This window comes from Carcharhinus amblyrhynchos, chromosome 9 (assembly GCF_965287045.1).
Source record: "Carcharhinus amblyrhynchos chromosome 9, sCarAmb.v2.hapA, whole genome shotgun sequence".
NCBI classification, from domain to species: Eukaryota; Metazoa; Chordata; class Chondrichthyes; order Carcharhiniformes; family Carcharhinidae; genus Carcharhinus; species Carcharhinus amblyrhynchos.
The window spans coordinates 78,469,998-78,490,355 of record NC_137332.1 but is presented as its reverse complement, the minus strand read 5'-3'; the positions used below and the strand labels follow the sequence as shown (position 1 = coordinate 78,490,355).

General features: G+C 44.1%; 1 protein-coding gene across 1 annotated transcript in view; it reads left to right on the top strand.

Annotated features, from left to right (window-relative positions):
• Positions 1–20,358, top strand: part of pappa2 (pappalysin 2) — a 379,187-nt gene that overhangs the window by 302,684 nt on the left and 56,145 nt on the right. Inside the window, exons 19-20 of the mRNA XM_080196777.1 lie at positions 1,725–1,834; positions 7,394–7,465. Of these exons, the coding sequence (XP_080052903.1) occupies positions 1,725–1,834; positions 7,394–7,465 (182 nt within the window). The remainder of the gene's footprint in view (positions 1–1,724; positions 1,835–7,393; positions 7,466–20,358) is intronic.

Here is a 20,358-nt window from a genome sequence, read left to right as displayed (position 1 = left end):
TCCGACTGGGACTGTTGTGATCTGCTCTGTGGTCTCCAACCTTCAACACAATGGTTACCATTACAAAACTACCTCTGCCTAGGAGGCCATGGTTTGACATTTTCTTTCTGCCTTTTCACTACTTTTAGTTACAGGAACACATTTGAAATATGTCTCATAGAATCCCTACAGTGCAGAAGGAGGCCATTTGGTCCATCGAGTCTGTACCAACCACAATCCCACGCAGGCCCTATTCCTGTAACACCACACATTTACCCTGCTAATCCCCCTGATACTAGGGTCAATTTAGCATGGCCAGTCAACCTAACCCACACCTATTTGGATTCAGCATTTAGAAATGAGCTAAGGCATATCTTACCCACTTCCCTGCCCTCTTCAGAGTTCAAACCCTGTTTGTTTTTGTGCTCTTTGTTAACTGGAGGTGAAATGTGCTAGGGAGCATCCATAATTGTTGTGTTTAGTGTTATGTGGGGTAGTCCTGAATTGTTCACCTTTCTCTGCCAATGACACCTATCTAAACATAGGTGGAATTTTCCAGCCCTTTCCGCCAGTAGAATCTTCCAGTCCCACTGAAGGCAAACCGCCCTCAAACAGGTTCCTTGGCGGTGGGATGGGTGAGCCAATCAAAATGCTGTAGACATCCTGCTGGCTACCAATGGCAAGCTGTCTCCACCATCGGAAATCACCATGGGGGGAGCAATACTGTCCATAGACATTGGGGGTGGTTCTCCCCAAAAAATTCTAAATGATAAATTTATATGAAAACTGGAGTAAATCATGCTGGTTTTTTCAGTGGGAGTTTAGAGCAGAATCTCCCACACTCTGTGAACTGTTGAGTGCACCAGCATAAATCCCATTAGAAACCAGTGGGGTGTTGGGGTGAGACCTAATACTGCTGGAGAGGCCAGCAGCATAGCACTGAGCGGGCCATGGCACGTGCAATGATTTGTCAGTGCTGAGATTGATGTTTGTGCAGTGGCCCCTGTCTGCTGGCCTCCCGATTGCCGGCCAGCCCTGCTATCCCACATTGCTGGTCCTCCTTTCTGACAGCGACCAGAGCTTCTTTTCTCCTCTTGATTACGCTTGACCTCCTGGTGCCCTCCAAAGTGTCACCTCCATGCCCCCATTCCCTTGTTGTCCCACATCTTCTTGGTCCTGATCAGTGGCCGTGCCAAGCATGCTCGGGAGGGCCTCGTCACCCCTTCCTCCTCCCACCCCAGCAACCCTGGTCTCCCCCTCCCGACAACTTTCCCCCCTGCCCCCACCGGCAGTCCCAATTAACCCCCCCCCCCTCAGCTCCCCCCAAGTGGGGAGCTGGAGTGAAATACTCCTGACAGTGGGGCAGAGGCTAACAGGCCCAGAGATGTCAGTCCCGAGCCTGCTAATGATATTGAAATTACATGGAAATGATGGGCTGCATCTCTAATACATCTCCGCACCTATTTCTGGTGTGGAGCTAACAGCGCTGGAATTCTGCGGTTGAGAGACATGCTCGGGGCTGGACGCCCAGCATTGATCATGTTAATCCAGCGCTGTTTAAATCTCCCAGCCTGCTGTGCTAAAAATCAGCGCATCTTCTATATCTAATAATGTTCGTATTGTGTTGGCAAAAATGAAAGGAGTAAATAATATGGAAGTAATGTGGACCATAATTCTTATTGTTGTGCATATTGGTGTTGACCATGCAACATGATTCCTATTGGTGAATGTGTTCTACATTTCAGGTTCTGTGTGCATTCCATCCTGCCTGATACCCCCCAGCGATGCAGTGGTTTTGCCCAGTAACGTAACTGCCGACACTATGGAACACTGGATGGAACCACCCAAAGTGCAGGTGAGGATTCAGAGGGAGGGGGAGGGGGGTATTAATTGTCAGAGTGACCGGGTCACCATTTATTGCCCATCCCTAATTGCCCTGAGAAGAAGGTGGTGGGCTGCCTTCTTCGAATCACTTTCAGAGTTGAACTGTTGTGTAGGGTTGGTATCACATGTAGGCTTTGCCAGGTAAGAGTGGTAAGTCATCAGTGAACCACTTAGACAAGAATCTGTTGGCTTTCTCTTTGACCTCTTTCCAATATTTCATCTGATTTCAAGGGTGCTGACATTGTCTGTCCTCAAATATTTTTCTATATTTCTAGGGTGCAGGTGAATTTGAGAGTAAAAACTTGGTATTGCTGCATTTGGTATTTTTCAATCTGTTACCTCCAACCCACTGTCTTTCTCTGCCACGTCTGCAATTTTGCTATCCAGCTTAGCGAAGTTTGTTTCTCAGTCTTCTGGAAACCATTCCGAGTCTCCAGTGACATCCAGAATGACAGCAAGCAGAGCTTTTTTTCTCCTCTTGATTATGCTTGACTTCCTGGTGCCCCCCAAAGTGTCATCTCCATAGACCCATTCCCTTGTCCCACATCTTCTTGGTCCAGTTAAGTCACCGAGATTTTCGCCGTCTGTGTACAAACAACCTTTGGCAAGCACGGAGATCAACTTCCAGTTGAATGTTGAGGGAACTGCGCAACCATCATTCATTTCAAGGATAATGCTGTATTAATTCAGTCAGGCATGTGAAATGTGGTGCTGCATGATTGGAATCATCGCGAACTCAACAAAAAGATTATGAAAGAACTAGCATTTAGGTTACATCTTTCTCTATCTCAGAACATCTTTTCTTCTTAAGGTCAGAAGTAGGGATTTTCACTGATGATTGTACAATGCTCAGTCCCAATCACGATTCGATATTGAAGTAATTCTTGTCCAAACGCAGCAAGACCTGGCCAATGTCCAGGCTTTGGCTGTAAAGTGGCAAGTTACATTTGTGCCACACAAGTGCCAGGCAATGATTATCTCCAACCAGAGATAAGTTAACCATCTCCCCATGACATTCAATGACTTTACCAACACTGAATCCCCCACTATCAACATCATGAGGATTACCATTGACCAGAAACTGAACTGGAATAGCCATATAAACACTGCGGCTACCAGAGCAGGTTAGAGGCTAGGAATCCTGCAGTGATTGACTCACCACCTGACTTCCCAAAGCCTGCCCACCACCTAGAAGGCTCATCATAGGGATGCCAACCCTTCAGGAATGCCCTGAGAGTCCCCAGGAATTGTACATTGAGCTCCAGGATGCTGTAGCAAGGAAACCCAAGAGAACAATCTCTTTAAAAAGTCATGTGGTTTTTGTTAATGTCCTATGAATACTTTGGTCTATTAATCAGAGAAATATTGGAGATCATGTGACAAGGTCCAGGGTTGCATTCAACCAGATTTGGCAACCATGGGCCTGTGACTAAATGATATTGACAGTTGCATTTTTGGAATGATTGACAGCTGGTTACATAAGGCAAAGTACCTGAGTGACCACCCTCTGTGTAACTGAATCTCTTACAGCCCAAGATTGAGGAAATGGCTGCTTTCTGTAGCACAGTAGGGCAGTGACACTTGGAATGTGAAATCAGCACAGTATAAATTACATGAACACCAGGTTATAAATCACAGTAATAGGGGCCAACTTTGCACAAGCTCTACACAGGGAGTTCCTGGTCCCAACTGTAGGAATTTTTGTTCGAGGTAATGGTGTCTGTTGCATTTTCCACAGGTTCTTGTAAAAGTCAGTTGTATTGTCAATTGTGCTCTGTCCATTTTGCAGCTTGTTACATGCGACACATATGTTCTCACACACACACTCTCTCTCACACTCACTATCCATTGCCTGCCTCGCACACTCCTGGGCTGTGAAATATGTGCTTTTTTTTATCCATTCATGGGACATGGGCATTGCTGGCTGGCCAACATTTATTATCCATCCCTAAATGCCCTTGGAGGGCAGTTGAAAGTCAATCATATTGCTGTGGCTCTGGACTCACATGTAGGACAGACCAGGTAAGAACAGCAGATTTCCTTCCCTGAAGGGTATTAGTGAACCAGACAGGTTTTTCCAACAATCGACAATGATTTCATGGTCAACAGTAGATTCTTAATTCCAGATTTTTTTAAAATTGAATTCAAATTCCATTGTACCCACGTCCTCAGAACATTCTGCTGATTATCGCACAGAGCCCCATTATTGCAATGGAGCTGTATGTGATAATCAGCAAAAGGTTTCCTTGTCCTTGTTTGACCTAATACTATGAGATTTCATGGGGTCTGGAGTCAATGTTGAGCTCTCCCAGGGCAACTCCCTCTTGTACACCACTTTGATGCCACCTCTGATGGGCCTGTCCTGCTGGAATAATATAGACCCAGGAATGGTGATGGAAGAGTGTGGGGCATCAGCTGTATAGTATAATTATGTCAGGCTGTTTCTTGACTAGTCTGTGGGATAGCACTCCCAGTTTTGGCACAAGGTTTCTATGATTTCCTTTTAAGGTTCCAGATGTTAGTAAGGGGGTAACTTTGCAGCGTTGACAGGGCTGTGTTTGTGTTGTCTTTTCTGGTGACTCTATCAATGTCCAGTGGTCCATCTGATTCCATTACTTTTTGACTCTCTTGCAGTGGTTTGGTACAACTAAGAGGCTTGCTAGTCCACTACGGAGCGCTGTTAAGACTCAGCCACATTGCTGTGGGTCTGGAAACACACGCAGGCCAGATCAGGTCAGGACTGCAGGTCTGCTTCCTGAAAGAGCATTAGTGAACCACGTGGGTTTTTCTGACTGTCTGAAAGTTTCATAGTCATCATTACTGAGAAAAGTATTTGACTTTAGATTTATATTGATGCAGTTACTGAGTGAGGATAGGATTGTGATAGCTATGGTGGCCTCCACCAGCTTGTACGACTGAGGGGTGGGGGGGGAGTGGTGCTGTGGTTTAGTCTTGAAGGATGGGCACTTGGAAACAAGATGCTGCAGAACCAGTTGCATCGCTGGAACCTTATCCAAACACGATTGCAACTTCAGCAAAGGAGATAAATTACGTAGTTTTTTTTTTAGCTGGGGACTTGGAGACCGAGATTTGATTCTAGTCTCTCCTGCTTGGGAATACTGGACAGTTTTCAAATCTATTTCTCGGTACCTTGCTTAATGATTCACACAACAGGACAGCTCTAGAAGCGCTAAGACAGGAGCAGAATTAAAACAGGATGTTGCTGTGCATTATTGTAGTTTAATTATTATTAAGCTGCATTAGTGGAGGATCAGTCAGTACACACTCTGGGCTAATGTTCCAGGACTACCCTATCAGAAGTGGAGTCGTTAAACCCAAAGTCCCATCTGCCCTTTTGATGGGTTTAAACAATCGATGGAGCTCTTTTGAAGCACAGGAGAGGTTCTCTTTAAGTTGTGGCTGATATTTATCCAGCATTATGAGAACACTGATGTAATGGTAATGTTGTACTGGACTAATAGTCCACAGACCCAGATATACGTGCCGGGAATGTGAGTTCAAATCCCAGAACTGTCAGCTGGTAGATTTTAATTCAATTAGTTAATAAAACTGGAATTAAAATCTCGTCTCTGTAATGATGACCATGAAACTCTCAGATTGTCGTTAAAGAAAAATTGTTTGGAAAGGAAATCTACTGTCCTGACCTAGTCTGGCCTACGTGTGACCCCAGACCCACGGCAATGTGGTTGACACTTAACTGAAATGGTCCAGGAAGCCACTCAGTTGTACCAACCCACTACAGAAAAGTCAGAAAGAAATGAAACCATATGGGCCATCTGGCATTGATCTAGTCATCTAATTTCCCCAAAGTATATCTACAAGGCAGGAGTGTAATGGAATACTCCCCACTTGCTTGGATGAGTAAAGCTCCACAAACACTCAAGAAGCTTGACACTATCCAGGACAAAGCAGCTCACTAGATTAGCACCCCATCCATCACTTGAAACATTCATTCCGGCCACTACTGACACACAGTGGCAGCAGCGTGTACCACCTACAAGATGGCACAGGAACTGACCGAGGCTCCTCGGAGATAACTTTCCAAACTCATAACCATTAACAGTGAGAAGGACAAGAGCAGCAGATACCTGGATACACTATCACCTGGAAGTTCCCTTCTAAGCCACTCACCATCCTGACTTGGAAATATATTGCTGTTCCTTCACTGTTGCTGGGTCAAAATCATTAACTTCCTCTTTAACAGCACTGTCTGTGCAGTCAGGGACTGCAATGGTTCAAGGAGGCAGCTCACCACCACCTTCTGTAGATACAAGTAAGAATGAATATCCAATGCTGGCCTTGGCAGTGATGTCCACACCCCATGTTCTTTACATTACTATTTGTGGGAGTTAGCTGTGTGCAAGTTGGCCATTGTGTTTCTTGCATTACAATAGTGACCATACTTTAAGAAGTACTTTGTAGGCTAGTAATACTTTGTGATGTTCTGAAATTCCAAAAGATGCTATATCAATGCAGTAGTGCATCAAGAGAATGTAAAATAAACTGACCACTACTTGGTCATCATGTATGAAGGATTGTACAAAGTTATTAAATGGGGTATCACTGGGCGGCACAGTGCTTAGCACAGCTGCCTCACAGCACCAGGGACCCGAGTTCAATTCCGACCTTGGATCTCTTGCATGTTCTCTCGTGTCTGCATGGGTTTCCTCCAGATGCTCCAGTTGTCTCCCACAGACCAAAGATGTGCAGGTTAGGTGAATTGGGGTTCTGTTTTCCATGCCTCTGATGTCTCTTTAACAACATTAGGTGATTGGCCATGCTAAATCACCCCTTGGTGTCAGGGTAAGTACGTGGGGTTACAGGGATAGGACCTGAGTGCAACTGTTGTCAGTGCAGACTCGATGGGCCGAATGGCCACCTTCTCCATTATGATTCTACTGTTGAACGTCATTCTGGTGTCAGCAGAGAGCTGTGCAAGTCATGTCATCATGCAGGACTTGGTGCAGAGTAAGCTGGAGCCCAGACTTTCAGCCCCGGCACTTTACTAAGTTGTGGAATCTGAAAATCTGCTCCATTTGAATTGATCCATCATTATAACTTGCAGCTGCATTGCTGCAAACTGCAGGCAGCACTTGTTAATTCCTGCTGATCTTACCAGGATCTGCAGCTTTTTAATGTTAGTGGAGAACACCTAGAACTCGCAGCAACAGCAGCAGATGACATGATAGTGGACATTAACCTCTGTGGAATGTTCCAATAAGTTGTCCTTTGATCAAAAGCATCTGATAATTCAAAGGGCAGCATTTATCTTTCTGAACAAACTGCAACTTGGGTGCATAAACTTATCACCATTTATAACACAACATAATGTTGTGCCCCCTACATTACAAAAATGACTAAACTCTGAAATACTTGTGTTGTATTGAAAGCACTTTGAGATATCTTCAGGTCATAAGATTTGCCATTATAAAGCGAGTTCTTTATGATCTGCACTTACTATCTGACTTGTCAACAAATAATGAAATAACATCAGTTTGTTTCTTTGCAGAATATAGTGTGCACAGGAATGCTGCAATGGTACCCGGACCCCCAGCTTATCCACTGCATCCAGTCATGTGAGGTAAGCTGCTACTTGAGCATTTGGTGTTCTGTTTTTCATGTCTCTGATGTCCCTTTAACAACCTCCTGTCCTTCCTCGAAACTACATAGTCTATGAAGCATTCTCACACCCCCTCCCTTCCAGCATATGGTATATGACAAAGCAACCTGCTTGATTGGCACCACATCTACAAACATCCACTCCCTCTACCATCGACACTCAGTGGCAGCAGTGTGTACTATCTCAGGATGCACTGCAGCAATTCACCAAAGATCCTTAGGCACCACCTTCCAATCCCATGACAACTTCCATCTAGAAGGACAAGGACAGCATATACATGGGATACACCACCTGCGAAGTCCCCTCCAAGCCATCCTGACTTGGAAATATATCGCATTCTTTCACAGTCGCTCATTCAAAATCCTGGAATTCCTTCCCTGATGGCATTGTTGACCATCCCACAGCATGTGGACTCCAGCAATTCAAAAAGACAGCTCATCACCACCTTCTCAAGGGCAACTAGAGATGGGCAATAAATGCTGGCCAGCCAGCGATGCTATGTCCCACAAATGAATAAAAAAAAAGAATTCAGAGGGTTCATTTTTATAGTGACTGTGCAGGAAGGTGCAGTGAGATCACAACGCACCAGGCAGGAGTCTCAGTAAGGTTTGAATTGAGACAGAATTGTGGTTTCCTGTAGCATCTGAGTTAGAAGAAACTATGGTGTAAAGTTGTTCAGAGCAGAGTGCTGCAAATATATGATTCGAAGCAGGATTGAGTTTTCTGGATCAAGTGGGACATCCATATGGATTGTGGAACTGGAATCCTGACTTGTTAGAAAGGTGTAAGTTCTGTTTGCAGCAATCAGGAAAGCCTCTATATAATATAGGATGTTTCCACTGATATTCTGGAATTTGGCTTGTTTACCTTTGGCAGGGTGGTGGAGGCTGGGTTTGATGAATCCGGGGATAGAGACCACACTTGAATTATTTTCTGCTGTGCTGGTGGGCCGAGTGCTTTTTTTCTTTTGACACACTCTTGTATTTTCTTCTTTCCAATTACATCAAAAACTATTAATTTTCCAAACAAATCTCTCAGGAATGAAACATACCTTGAAATGTGTTCTCAGAATTCTCTTTCATTGCTCAGGAGAATGGAGTTGATCTCTTTAGTGACCATTTCTGTTTTGTGATGTATTTGTATCCAATGGAGTTTGGTCACTTGTCGTGTGCCTTTGTGTTTATGGGTCTAAAAACTTGAAACATGTCGGCTTATGTTAACACTGCAATGAAATTACTGTGAAAATCCCCTAGTGACCTCACTCCGGCGCCTGTTCAGGTACACTAGGAGAGAATTTAGCATGGCCTATGCACCTAACTAGCATGTCTTACGGACTTGTGGGACGAAACCGCAACAGCTGGAAAAAACCCACGGAGACATGGGAAGTATGTGCAAACCCTGCACAGACAGAGACCCTCTGGCAATTGTGCCTTTTTAAAGAAGGGGATTTCCCCTTTATCTTCCACATACCCTCCCCCACAAGTAGCTTTCTTTCTCCCAACCCCACTCCCTCTGAAATTACTGACTGTTATGGTCACTTTACTAACTCATTCCAATGACCTTAACTTTCAGGTGGACATCACTTTGATGTCGACTTGCCCGTGACGTATCTTGTTGCTACATAGCGTGCTGGCATCCGATTGTTTGGGTTCACACCTTTGAGTCCAACACTTGAAGGCTTGGTGGCTGCAACTTGATTGCATCCCAATGTACCAGTGAGATTCAGTGCTGCAAGCTGGGAAGTGTTAAAGTACGACCTAATGTTTAGCAGCAGAAGTACTGGAACGCTCCTAACCAGAAATCTAATACTTTCCATTTCGCAAGAGTCATTTCTGCTCCATTTGCTAGCGACGTCATTGCTGCTTTTCTGCAGCTAAATAAAGCTCCTCTCCATCACACTGGCACAGGATATGTTGAGGTATTATTGCTTCTGATCTCCTGTGTTTTTTAAATTCTGCCGTTCTCGAAATTCTGCCAAGAAATCTTCACAAAATGAGAGTCACATGTTACAATGTGCCAACATATCCTGGCAGTCAGGTTCCAGTAATAATATTTACTGTTATTTTTAGTAGAGGTGATATGGTCATGGTGGCCTGAATGAAGGGAAGCGATACCTTGTGTTGTGTTTTATTCTGAGTTTCAGTGATCTTTTTACCCACTCCCAGCATATTTAGAATAAAGTTGGCCTAACTCTCCCCAATAACATGACTTATGGATAGCTCCATGGCTGCCCATGGTTTGGGTCAAGTGTCCATTCCACACGAGTGAACCTCGACCATTCATACACTTTCATGTCACCAAACTGTTGCCCTGAGAGAACAGCAGCTCATATTTATACAGTATACACTCCAACACATTTTCCCTCTCTTTAATTCTGAAGAAGAGTCATGTGAACTCAAAACATTGGCGCTATTCTCTCTCCGCTGATGCCATCAGACCTGCTAAAATTTCCAGCATTTTCTGCTTTTGTTTCAGATTCCAGCATCTGCATTAATTTGCTTTTTGCTGAAAGCTTCCTCAAAGAGGTAGGCTAAAGGAGTGACTTAGAGAAAGGAGAGCTGGAGAGAAGTAGAGAGGGAATACCAGAGACGAGGGCCTTGGCAGCAAAAGGTAGAGTGTGGTGGTTGTCTCTTTAAGGACAACACAGCAGAGTAATGGTCATACAAATCAGGTGACCATAACTTTGATGTGTTGCCCTTAAAGGGACAATCATCACATATGGCCACCAATGATGAAAATTGGGTTTGTGCTTGAAAGATGTCGGAATTAGAGGAGTGCTATAGTTCTAGAAGAGACATGGAGTGGCAAGATATTAAAAGGATTAGCCTTTTAAATTGATGCTGTGCCAGAGCAGGAGCTGGTGTAGGTCAATACATGAGACCTAGGGTGATCAGTGAACAGGACATGGTGAGAGTTAAGATATGCCCGGGAGAATTTTGGATGAGTTGAAGTGTGTAGATTGTGATGTGTGGCAGGCTGGCCAGGAGGATAAACAGGCCTGTTAATAAGAGAGTAGGGGTTAGTACTCAGAGGGAGTAAAACTGAACAACAAGGGACAGTGGCCATGTAGGGGAGGGGAAGGGAGCGTTATATTGGGACAAGCCATGGGACAAATATAGGGAGGCAAGATGGAAGGGAAGTTAACACTCAAGTTGCTGAAATCAATATTGGTTCCCAGGCATTCATATTGTGGTCTATCATGCAGGCAGTTATATTAATGTTTGCCATGCCAATGTTTAACATTGGCCGTCCAATCATATGAACTACCGGTGCCATTTGAGAGTTGAGAAAGCAGAACTTGAGGAGAGATACTTTCACCATTGGGACACTGTCGGGTCCATTCATTCCTTTGAATGGATGAGGAGACAGCACTTGGTGCGAGTTTCAAACTGTTTTTCTTTTATTGAACAGAACTTAAAAAGATGAACATGATAGAAAAGAAAGTGAACTTGGAGACTGGCTTCTAAGCAAACTAGTCCCTATACTGAATTTGAACACACTAAACTCAACTGGATCTGGAAACAACTGAGCACACACACTCTGAAACCAAAACATATTTTAGCCATTATCTCATTATTGGAAGTATTCTTTGCAAGCTGTCTTAGTCAAGGAAAACAAGCCTTGTAGCTACTTATGATTGCCTGCATTGTGTACCCTTCAGGAATGCAGTCAATTTCTAGCTAACCTTTAGCCTTCTGATTCTACATGTAGTCAACTTAGCAGTCAACTTTTAAGCATAGCAGAGTTAGTTGCATAGGCAGAAATATCTTAAAATGAAATCTTTGCATAGACTGAAGTAAATGGAGCTAACATACATAAGATCCCACAGACACATACTGTGTCCAGTCCAATGTAGTTGATTTTGCAGGGGTTTTGCCTCAATGCTGGTGGAGCTGGATTGAAGGAGCACCAGCTGTTGTTCAATGGGCCTCGCATTAAATCTGGAGGTTGTGGCAGAAGCATTGCTGATGGAATTTCTCTAGTGTTCCTGTGTGTCACTGACACAGATTCCAGATCTCACTGCAGTACAGGAGGGTGGTGACAACTACTGCTTTGTACAGTAGGATTTCTGTTAATTTGCAGAGGTCTTTGTTGTCAAACACTTGCTCTTGTGATTTGTAAAAGGCTGAACTGGCACAGCTGTTCCACTGCTGGATCTCCTCGTCAGTGGTGGCCCTTTGAGAGGAATGGCTGCCAAGGTTTGTAAAATACTCAACATATTCTAAAGTCTCTCCTTCAACATATATGGGAGGTGGAATGTTTAGTTCTTGAGGTTTAGGTTGGTATGTGAGTTTTGTTTTGGCAACACTCCAGGACAGACCAAGTTTCTTGTCTGCAAAATTGAAGAAATTGAAAGTGGCTCTCAAATCTGGTGTAGAGTGAGCAAGGACATTGCAATTATTTGCAAACTCTAGATCATGTATATTTATGGTGATCAGTTTAATTTTGGCACAGAGGCGACTGAGGTGAATGAGTTCTCTGTCTAGGTATTTAATACTTGCACCAGAGGGCAGTTAATCTTTGAGGTAAATAACCACTACCAGGTGAATTGTAACTTGTGTGGGGCCTACCCCATACGGCCTTGCCTGACCTCAGTCTGGATTTTGAAGGGTGCGGTTTCAGATCCCCTGCTCAACCACTGTTGCAGTTATTATCATCATGAAGCAGTTGCAGAGTTACGATTGAAGTTTCTTGAACATCCAAATCTCTGGGTGAGAATGTACAGACTGCCACGAGTTACTGAGTCAAATTGATGGATGCAGTGAAGAGTTCCTGATGCATTTTTCTTGGATTTGTCAAGCTACAAAGACCATCAGAATTTCTTCTGGAAGGTCCAAAGCCACATTAATAAAGTAGGATGGATAACGTAGCAAGGTCAGTAAAGAGCTGCTCTAGTATTGAGGAGACTCAGCAGACCCCGGATAGACTGCTTGCGTGTTTGCTGAATGTTCAGTGTTTGCAGCGGTTTCAACATTTTATGGATTGGGTGATATACCTTCACAGCTCAACATGTGCCCAAAGAATTTGCTTCTGCTTTTGTTTCATATCAACAATTTTTTCATATATTTCTCTTACATCATTTTAAGGGTGTGTGTATATGTGCATGAGTTTGTGTGTGCATATAATTCAATTTAAATTAATCCTTCAGCAAAGATTTTTTTATTTAACGGGAAAAGGTTAGTTTAGTTCACACTACTTCCTTGAAGATAAAATTACTAATGCACACATACACAGACATATACATGCATTTGTGCACATGGACACATGGTAGTAACAGATGAAGATAAAATAATACTTACAAAGTTGAGTCATATTCAGTCTCCTATTCAGTGCAAACCCGATGTTTTGAAGTGAAGATGTTGTATTGTCTGACGTGAGGCTTTTAAGGGTGTGGGATTGTCTCCACAGCTGCAGTGCCTTCCATAGTCGAATGGCTAAATGCTGTTTTCTCATGTAAGCTTAGTGGATGGCATCAGATTTACGGAGAATGGAGAAGATTCCTTGTTATTGGAACTGTCAGTGTGGTACATTTAACCACCTAGTTACTTCACAATAGATGCAGAATTTCTCTTAAGATGCTTCTCTTCAAATGACCCTCTTTTTCTAGCCAGCATCCTACCTTTTCAATACCTTTGACCGGCAAGCTAAGATGGCCTTTGTCTCAAAATTGTTGAATCATGTTTCCAAATGATGAAACTGGTTGGCAGTTTGTGAGACAGGCACATCTTAGTCAGAGTCTCCTTAGTTGAGATAATTAATTTTTTAAATGTCCCTACTGTTAATTTGAGAGTCATAATTCCTTCATGATCGATGAGATGGAAGGAGCTGTCCACACCTCCAGGCCATTGGTTGGGATTTTCTAACTCCTTGGGGGCAGCTTGCCATTGGCTTCCAGTGGGATTTTCCTGCCCTGCTGAAGTCAATGGCCATTTGTGTTGTTTGCTAGCCCTGCTGCTGGACACCCCCCCTCAGGACGTTGCCTTCGGTGGGACTGGAAGATCATACTAGAGAACCTGTGGGCGGACCTGTCCCCGATATGAGGCCCCGTCCCCACCACACGGCCCTGTTTGCAGTGCCCAGGACCATACACGGTGCCCAGATGCGGTTTAACCAGCATTCTGTAGTTATCGGAAAGCCCTTTATATTCTGTCTTCCAATTAGAAAGCGTTAAATACCATGAATCTTTTGTATTCTTTTTGACCGCTGCATTTTGGTGATCAGTGCACTTGAATTCAAAATCTCTTTGGTGCCCCACTGTTTCTTATTTTGCACCATTTAAGTTACTCACAGATATAAGCATTTTTGGTCTGTAATGGGAAAGTTGCACTGAAGTCCACTTGCCACAGATTTGCCCACTCACGTAATCCATCAATATCTTTTGCGTGTGCACCATTAACTATGTCAGCAACCTATTGGGTCTTCAGCCAACTTGTATATGTGGCTAGCTCTTGTGTTATTTAAGCCATGAATAGAGAATAGTTAAAGTTCCAGCACAGAACCTTGTGGGACATCACTGGTTATTCATTCAAATTCTATGTCAATGAGATCTTAATGACCTGTGTCATCACCTCTCATCCATTCTGCTGCACTTGGTTCTCCAACAGAGATCAAGTACAGCTTATCTTGGTGCAACTTGAGATCAATGAGTCAATGGTAGGAGAAGCCTAATTAGTTCCATTTTTAGTCAATATTAAAGAAGTGATTAGGGATGTTTGGTGTGTCAGGGAAATCCAGTGATCTGTTCATACCTAAACTCAGCTGCCAATCTGGACCAAGTGATGCCTTTTGGAATCACCAGATGACATAGTAAACAGCTGCCAATGAATCTGTACTGCTGTGTGTACTAATAACTGGTACAGCTATAACCCCCAGCAGCCCATTGACATCTCTCTGTCTGTGTTAAATAGAAACAAGTGCTATGTAACTGAGAGGCTTGACTCATGTGACAGGGCCAGGTGGTTGAACAAAGGACAAAGAAAATTACAGCGCAGGAACAGGCCCTTTGGCCCTCCAAGCCTGCACTGACTGTGCTGCCCATCTGAACTAAAACCCCCTACCTTTCCGGTGACCGTATCCTTCTATTCCCACACAAGTAATGTATTTGTCAAGAAGTCCCTTAAAAGTCACTATTGCATTTGCTTCCACTGCCTCCCCAGGCAGTGAGTTCCAGGCACCCACCACGCTCTGTGTAAAAAAAGAAATGTGCCTTGTACATCTCCTTTAAACTTTGCCCCTCACGCCTTAAACCTATGCCCACTTGCAGTTCTCCACTCTGGGAAAAAGCCTCTGACTATCCACTCTGTGCATGCCCCTCATAATTCTGTAGACTTCGATCAGACTGGACTCCATGAACTACCATAACCAGTACAGGGATTGAGCTGTGCCGCTGGCATCATTTGCATTAGATGCCAACCCACCACCATACTCTTGTCTCTAAACCAAGGAACAGAGAGGATGATCATATTAAGTATCAGTCTGTTCCTATCCCCCCCCTTAGAAATAGCTAGAATCCTACCTTCACAAACTCCCACCAACAGAAACTAAACTCTCTGATCAAGGTTTCAAACAGTCTCTAATTTCTCCTGGATTGCTTACCTATTTGTCTACATTGAAGCCCCATTTGGTACCATGCCTAGTTTTCCATTATATTTGTGGGACTCTGCTCCACTTCCTTGGTATGGACTGTGACAGGAGAAGGGCTGGGGCAAAGGCTCTGATCAGAGTAACTAACATTCCCCTGTTTTAAAGGGTAGTCCCTTACTTAGCCCGTTTGTTGGGATGACTCTTGTCTTGCGTTTCTTGGGCAGATTGTGGGAGACTGATCCTGAGAGTCAGAGGAGGCACAGTGGCAGAGTGATAAGCACTGCTGCCTTACAGCGACAGTAACCCGGGTTCAATTCCAGCCTCGGGTCACTGTATGTGGAATTTGCATGTTCTCCCCACGTCTCTGCGGGTTTCCTCTGGGTGCTCCGGTTTCCTCCCACATCCAAAGATATGCAGTTTAGGTGGTTTGGTCATGCCAAATTACTCTATAATATCGGGGGATTAGCAGGGTAAATATGTGGGATTACAGAAATAAGGCCTAGGTGGGATTGTGGTTCGTCCAGACTCAATGGGCCGAATAGCCTGCTTCTACACTGTAAGGATTCTGATTCCTCTTGTCTTTGCCTTTGTATTTTTTGTGTAAAGGCGCATGCTGTGACTATTAGCCATCAGGGGGAGTTTGAGTGATGTGAGCAAGTCTGTGAGTTGGTCTGTGGGGATGGGTGGTGATAATGTTGTGACTCCACAAGTTAAGTTGGCAGTTTGATACACTATACACTCCCCCCACACCCTCCCACCCTGCTCCAGCTGCCCAGCTGTTATGGTCTGATAGTCACCACTGCCCACTCCTTGCGGGTCAGCAACCCTTAGGTCTTTGCGTGAAGAGTTGGTCACCATGACTTCAATGCTGACCCTTCTAATGGCTGGCATTGACATCATCCACATATACAAGTAGCAGCCAGTCTTGTACCCTGTAAATGTGGAAGGGGGAGAGTGGGGGACGGTTAGATTCAGGGGCTAACATGTGACATGATTTCAGCTGAGCTGCCAACTGCACCCTGGGGACACTCCACACGCACAAACATCTTACAAACTGTAAACTGTCTTGGCTGGTATTCCACTTGGTGGGCAAAATAATGGACTGTGGAATGTGCTTGGCTTCGGCCTTCTGGAAGGGTGGGGGTGAGGGGGAACCAACAGGCAGGATGACAATTGAATGAACGAGATAACTCCTGCAACAAGCTTGAGCCTATTCTGTAATTCTCTTCGGAACTTGTGCAGAATGAACAAAAAGACCAGATCGGCCTTGATGACAGGCTCTTCCCTCTTTAGAAAGCAGCGAATCCCTGGCAGTGAACTTTGATGGGAAGTCTAGGGGCTGATACTGGACGTTCCCACTCTTTTCTCTGCCCAGGCATTGACCAATTCAGCTGCTGATTTTAAACTGGCTGCTCTTCCTCGGATCGGATATCCCACCAGCACTCTCCCTGCGGTATCCTCCCTGGACCAATCAGATTGCCAGAACGGTGTGTCAACATTTGGAAAAGGTCACTGTCAGACAGGAGACGTTGGAAAGCAAATCGGTCAGTCCATTAAGAGCTGCGGTCCTCAGGGATGGCTGGAGAGCAAGGCAAGCGTTTGAAAGTGTAATGTGACCATTATTGAAGATCACAGAGGAGGCGCTGAGCTTGTTTTTAAATATTGATTCGAATTTGGAAATATACACAAACATTTCACGCCTGCACTACAGAGTGTCTGACAGTGCAGCAGCTGCTGTGATCTCTGACAGCTCAGGAGTACCACCAACAGGGATAGTGCGGTATTGCATCAATTGGCAAATGTGAGTTAGGCTATGTGGCAGAAATTTAATTCAATGTGTGCCTCTCCAGTAGGGAGTACCCTGAGCTGTAACTGTCAAGTCACACTTGGGGGTGTTCAGTGGAGAACACAATTGAAAACAAAACAGCTGATGAGGCAGAGGGGTGGGGTTGCTAGTGGTTGGAGCAGATGGATTGTAAAGATGTATAGCAATAGAGTTGTGACACCAGTGTGCAGAATCAGTTGTGAGTATCTCAGTGTACGTGGGTGTAATACACACCATGTTTAATAGGTAAACATTCACTTACTGAATTAGGCAGCAGGAGACGTTCTGATGATTCACAGTTGCTTTATTGTGATAGTGTATAGTTTAGTCGATACACTGTTTTCTACCCTCCTGGATCCTCTCTCTGTCCAGAAGCAACTCCCCTCACTGGGAGGAAAACCCAACTCTTCAAATACAAGCTCAGTGAGCATCACCTGCTCTCAATTCATTCTGAAGCAAGACCTGGTTTACTCTTAAAGGGAACTGCATCACTCCACCATTAAATCTTCAACACACAAAGGCTTAAGCTCTGGAGCTCCCCACCTAACCCTCTCCCTCCCTTCCTCCTTGTAGCCTATACCTTGGACAGGTGACCACAAGCTTGGTCAGAGTATCTCCTTGTGTGGCTCTGTATCTTACTTGGTCCAATAAATACTCCCATGAGATGCCTCTGGATTTTTGAACCATGGTATAAGTCACGATACAACTGCAGCTTCTTGTATTTAGGTTGAGTTCCTTACTCGCCTGCCATTTGGCAATGGCAAGCTCACTTAAACCTGAACTTCATGAGATTATCTGGACCAACCTAACTCCCTCACATGCCACTGTTCTACACATAGCTATATTCCTGCAATGGCAACAAGTTAGAAATTTGAAACATATCATGTCTCATCCTTAACTTCCCTGTGTGGAACATAAACTTTTTTTTTAAACCCTGAAACCGGGACTGGTATCTAAATGGGATTTTCAGGCTTTTTTCTGTTTTTTTTCTGAGGCTGAATTTTTGTACTAGCTGCATGTATTCCCAGTTCCATTGCTTCATTTCTAATATTCTTGGATCATTATAAAAGCATTAGGCTTCTCCATCACTGTCCCCCTTGCAGTCAAGGTAGATCAGTTTGCAACTATTGGAGTGCTTTTGAAAAGAGTTTGATTTTAATCAAACCAAGTTACTCGTATGAAAACAGTTGACGCTGGAAACACTCAGCAGGGCAGGCAGTATATGTGGAGAGAGAAACAGTGTTAACGTTTCTGACTGATTGCCTTTGGTTAATTGGAAGGTGTTAGAGATGAATGACTTTTAAGAAAATGCACAGGGAGGGAAAAGGGTTCTGGGGTAGAGGGGAGAGAACAAGGAGAACGATCCAAGATCAGGTGAAGGGCAGGGACAATAAAACAACAAAAGAACAAACATGGAAATAAAAGATGGGGTTCAGAGAATAGAAGGAAGGCAGGTATGCAAACTGAATTTATTTCACATTTCCAGCATCCGCTGCATTTTGCCTGTATTTAAAGTGATTTAAATTTTGTCAAAGTGACCTAATAGGCCATACGATGAATATTGTGTACAGTTCTGGCTTCCTTACTTGACAAAAGGACAAAATGCATTAGTGATTGCTCAGAGAGGGGTATTTTGAGTAATCCTAGGTTCCAGAACTCTGAAGCTCTGAGTTCAGTTTTTACTTGAACTATTAAATAGATCTGAGGTGGAGATGCCGGCATTGGACTGGGGTGGGCACAGTAAGAAGTCTCACAACACCAGGTTAAAGTCTAACAGGTTTATTTGGAATCACAAGTTTTCTCAGTGCCGCTCACTCATTTGATGAAGGAGCAGCGATCCAAAGGCTTGTGATTCCAAATAAACCCATTGGACTTTAACCTGGTGTTATGAGACTTATCGCTATTAAATATATCAAAATAGAAGAAATGACTTTGCACAAAAATTGTGAAATTCTCTCTCTCAGACTATTATTGTTCATCAGAAGGATTTGCATTGTTGCTTGAAACCATACAAACATGGAACAGGAGTAGGCCATTCAGCCCCTTGAGCGTGCTCCGTCATTTAATAAGATCTGAAAGTAACCTCAAGTCTGCACTCCGCCTAGCCCCAATAACCTTTTACCTCCTTGCTCACCAAGAACTTATCTACCTCTGCCTTAAAATATTCAAAGACTCTGCTTCCGCACCCTTTTCAGAAAGAGAGTTCCAAAGACTCGTGACCCTTTGAGAGGAAAATTATGTCCCTCATCTCAGTTTTAAAAGGTGGCCTCTTATTTTTAAACATGACCCCCTCGTTCTAGAATCCCTGACAAGAGGAAATCTCCCCTCCTCGTCTACCCTGTCAGTACCCCTCAGGATCTTCCGTGTTTCAATCAAATCACCTCTTCTAAACTGATGCTAATCACTATGTAGAGTGAACAGGGCGTTGAGAACCCAGTGACCCCAGAAAGAAGAACATCTGCGTACATTTGATAGCGCAAATAGACTCTTTCTGTGCTGTAACATCCCATGATTCTAAAAATGTTGAGGAAGTATGATGAGGGTACTTACAATGCTGAGAAGCATAGGTAATGGCCGCTAATGTGTGTTAAATTGGACTGAACACATAAAACTTCATCAGGGGACCAGGACATTGTGGGTGGCTAGGGGAAATTGCGGGTCCCCTTGCAAAAATATTTGAATCATCGACAGCAACAGCTGTGGTGTCTGAAGACAGGAGAGTAGCTAATGTCGTGCCTTTGTTTAAGAAGGTCTGCAGATAAAGCCTGGGAACAATATGCCATTGAGCCCTAAAGTCTACAGTGGGTAAGTTATTAGAGGGTTATCTGAGAGACAGGATCTACAGGCATTTGGAGTGGCAAGGACTGATTAAGGACAGTCAGCTTGGCTTTGTGAGTGGAAAATCATGTCTTGTGAATTTGATTGAGTTTTTTGAAGTGGTAACCAAGAAGGTATATTAGGGCAGTGCAGTTAACATTGTCTGCATGGACTTGAGCAAGGCCTTTTATAAGGTACCACAAGATAGGCTGTTGCATAAGGTTGAATCTCATGGAATTTACCTGCACATCAAGTCTTGAGTCAGTACAATTGGAAAGGACAAAAAGCCTGTGGGACAGGGTCTTGGGAGAGGAGAAACATGATCACTTTGGAAAATTGCAAGAGAGGGAGTTCAGCAGAGTTAGTATGAAGTAGGGAATCACAGCCGAACAAGGTTCCCCTCATGCCCATGAGGAAGATCCAGGGAGTTTGCACATATTGGCCCAAATCGTCCCATCTCCAGACTGTCAGAGAGAAAACCCGCAAAAGTCCTGAACCGCTGACTCGCTGGTTAAAGAAGAGAATCAAAGAAGTCTGAACTTCCAATTAGCCATTCCCCTGTTCCTCAGGATCCCCTGAGAAAAGCCTCCCGCCCCTGCGTTCGATTTGGAGACTCCGGCCACAGTTC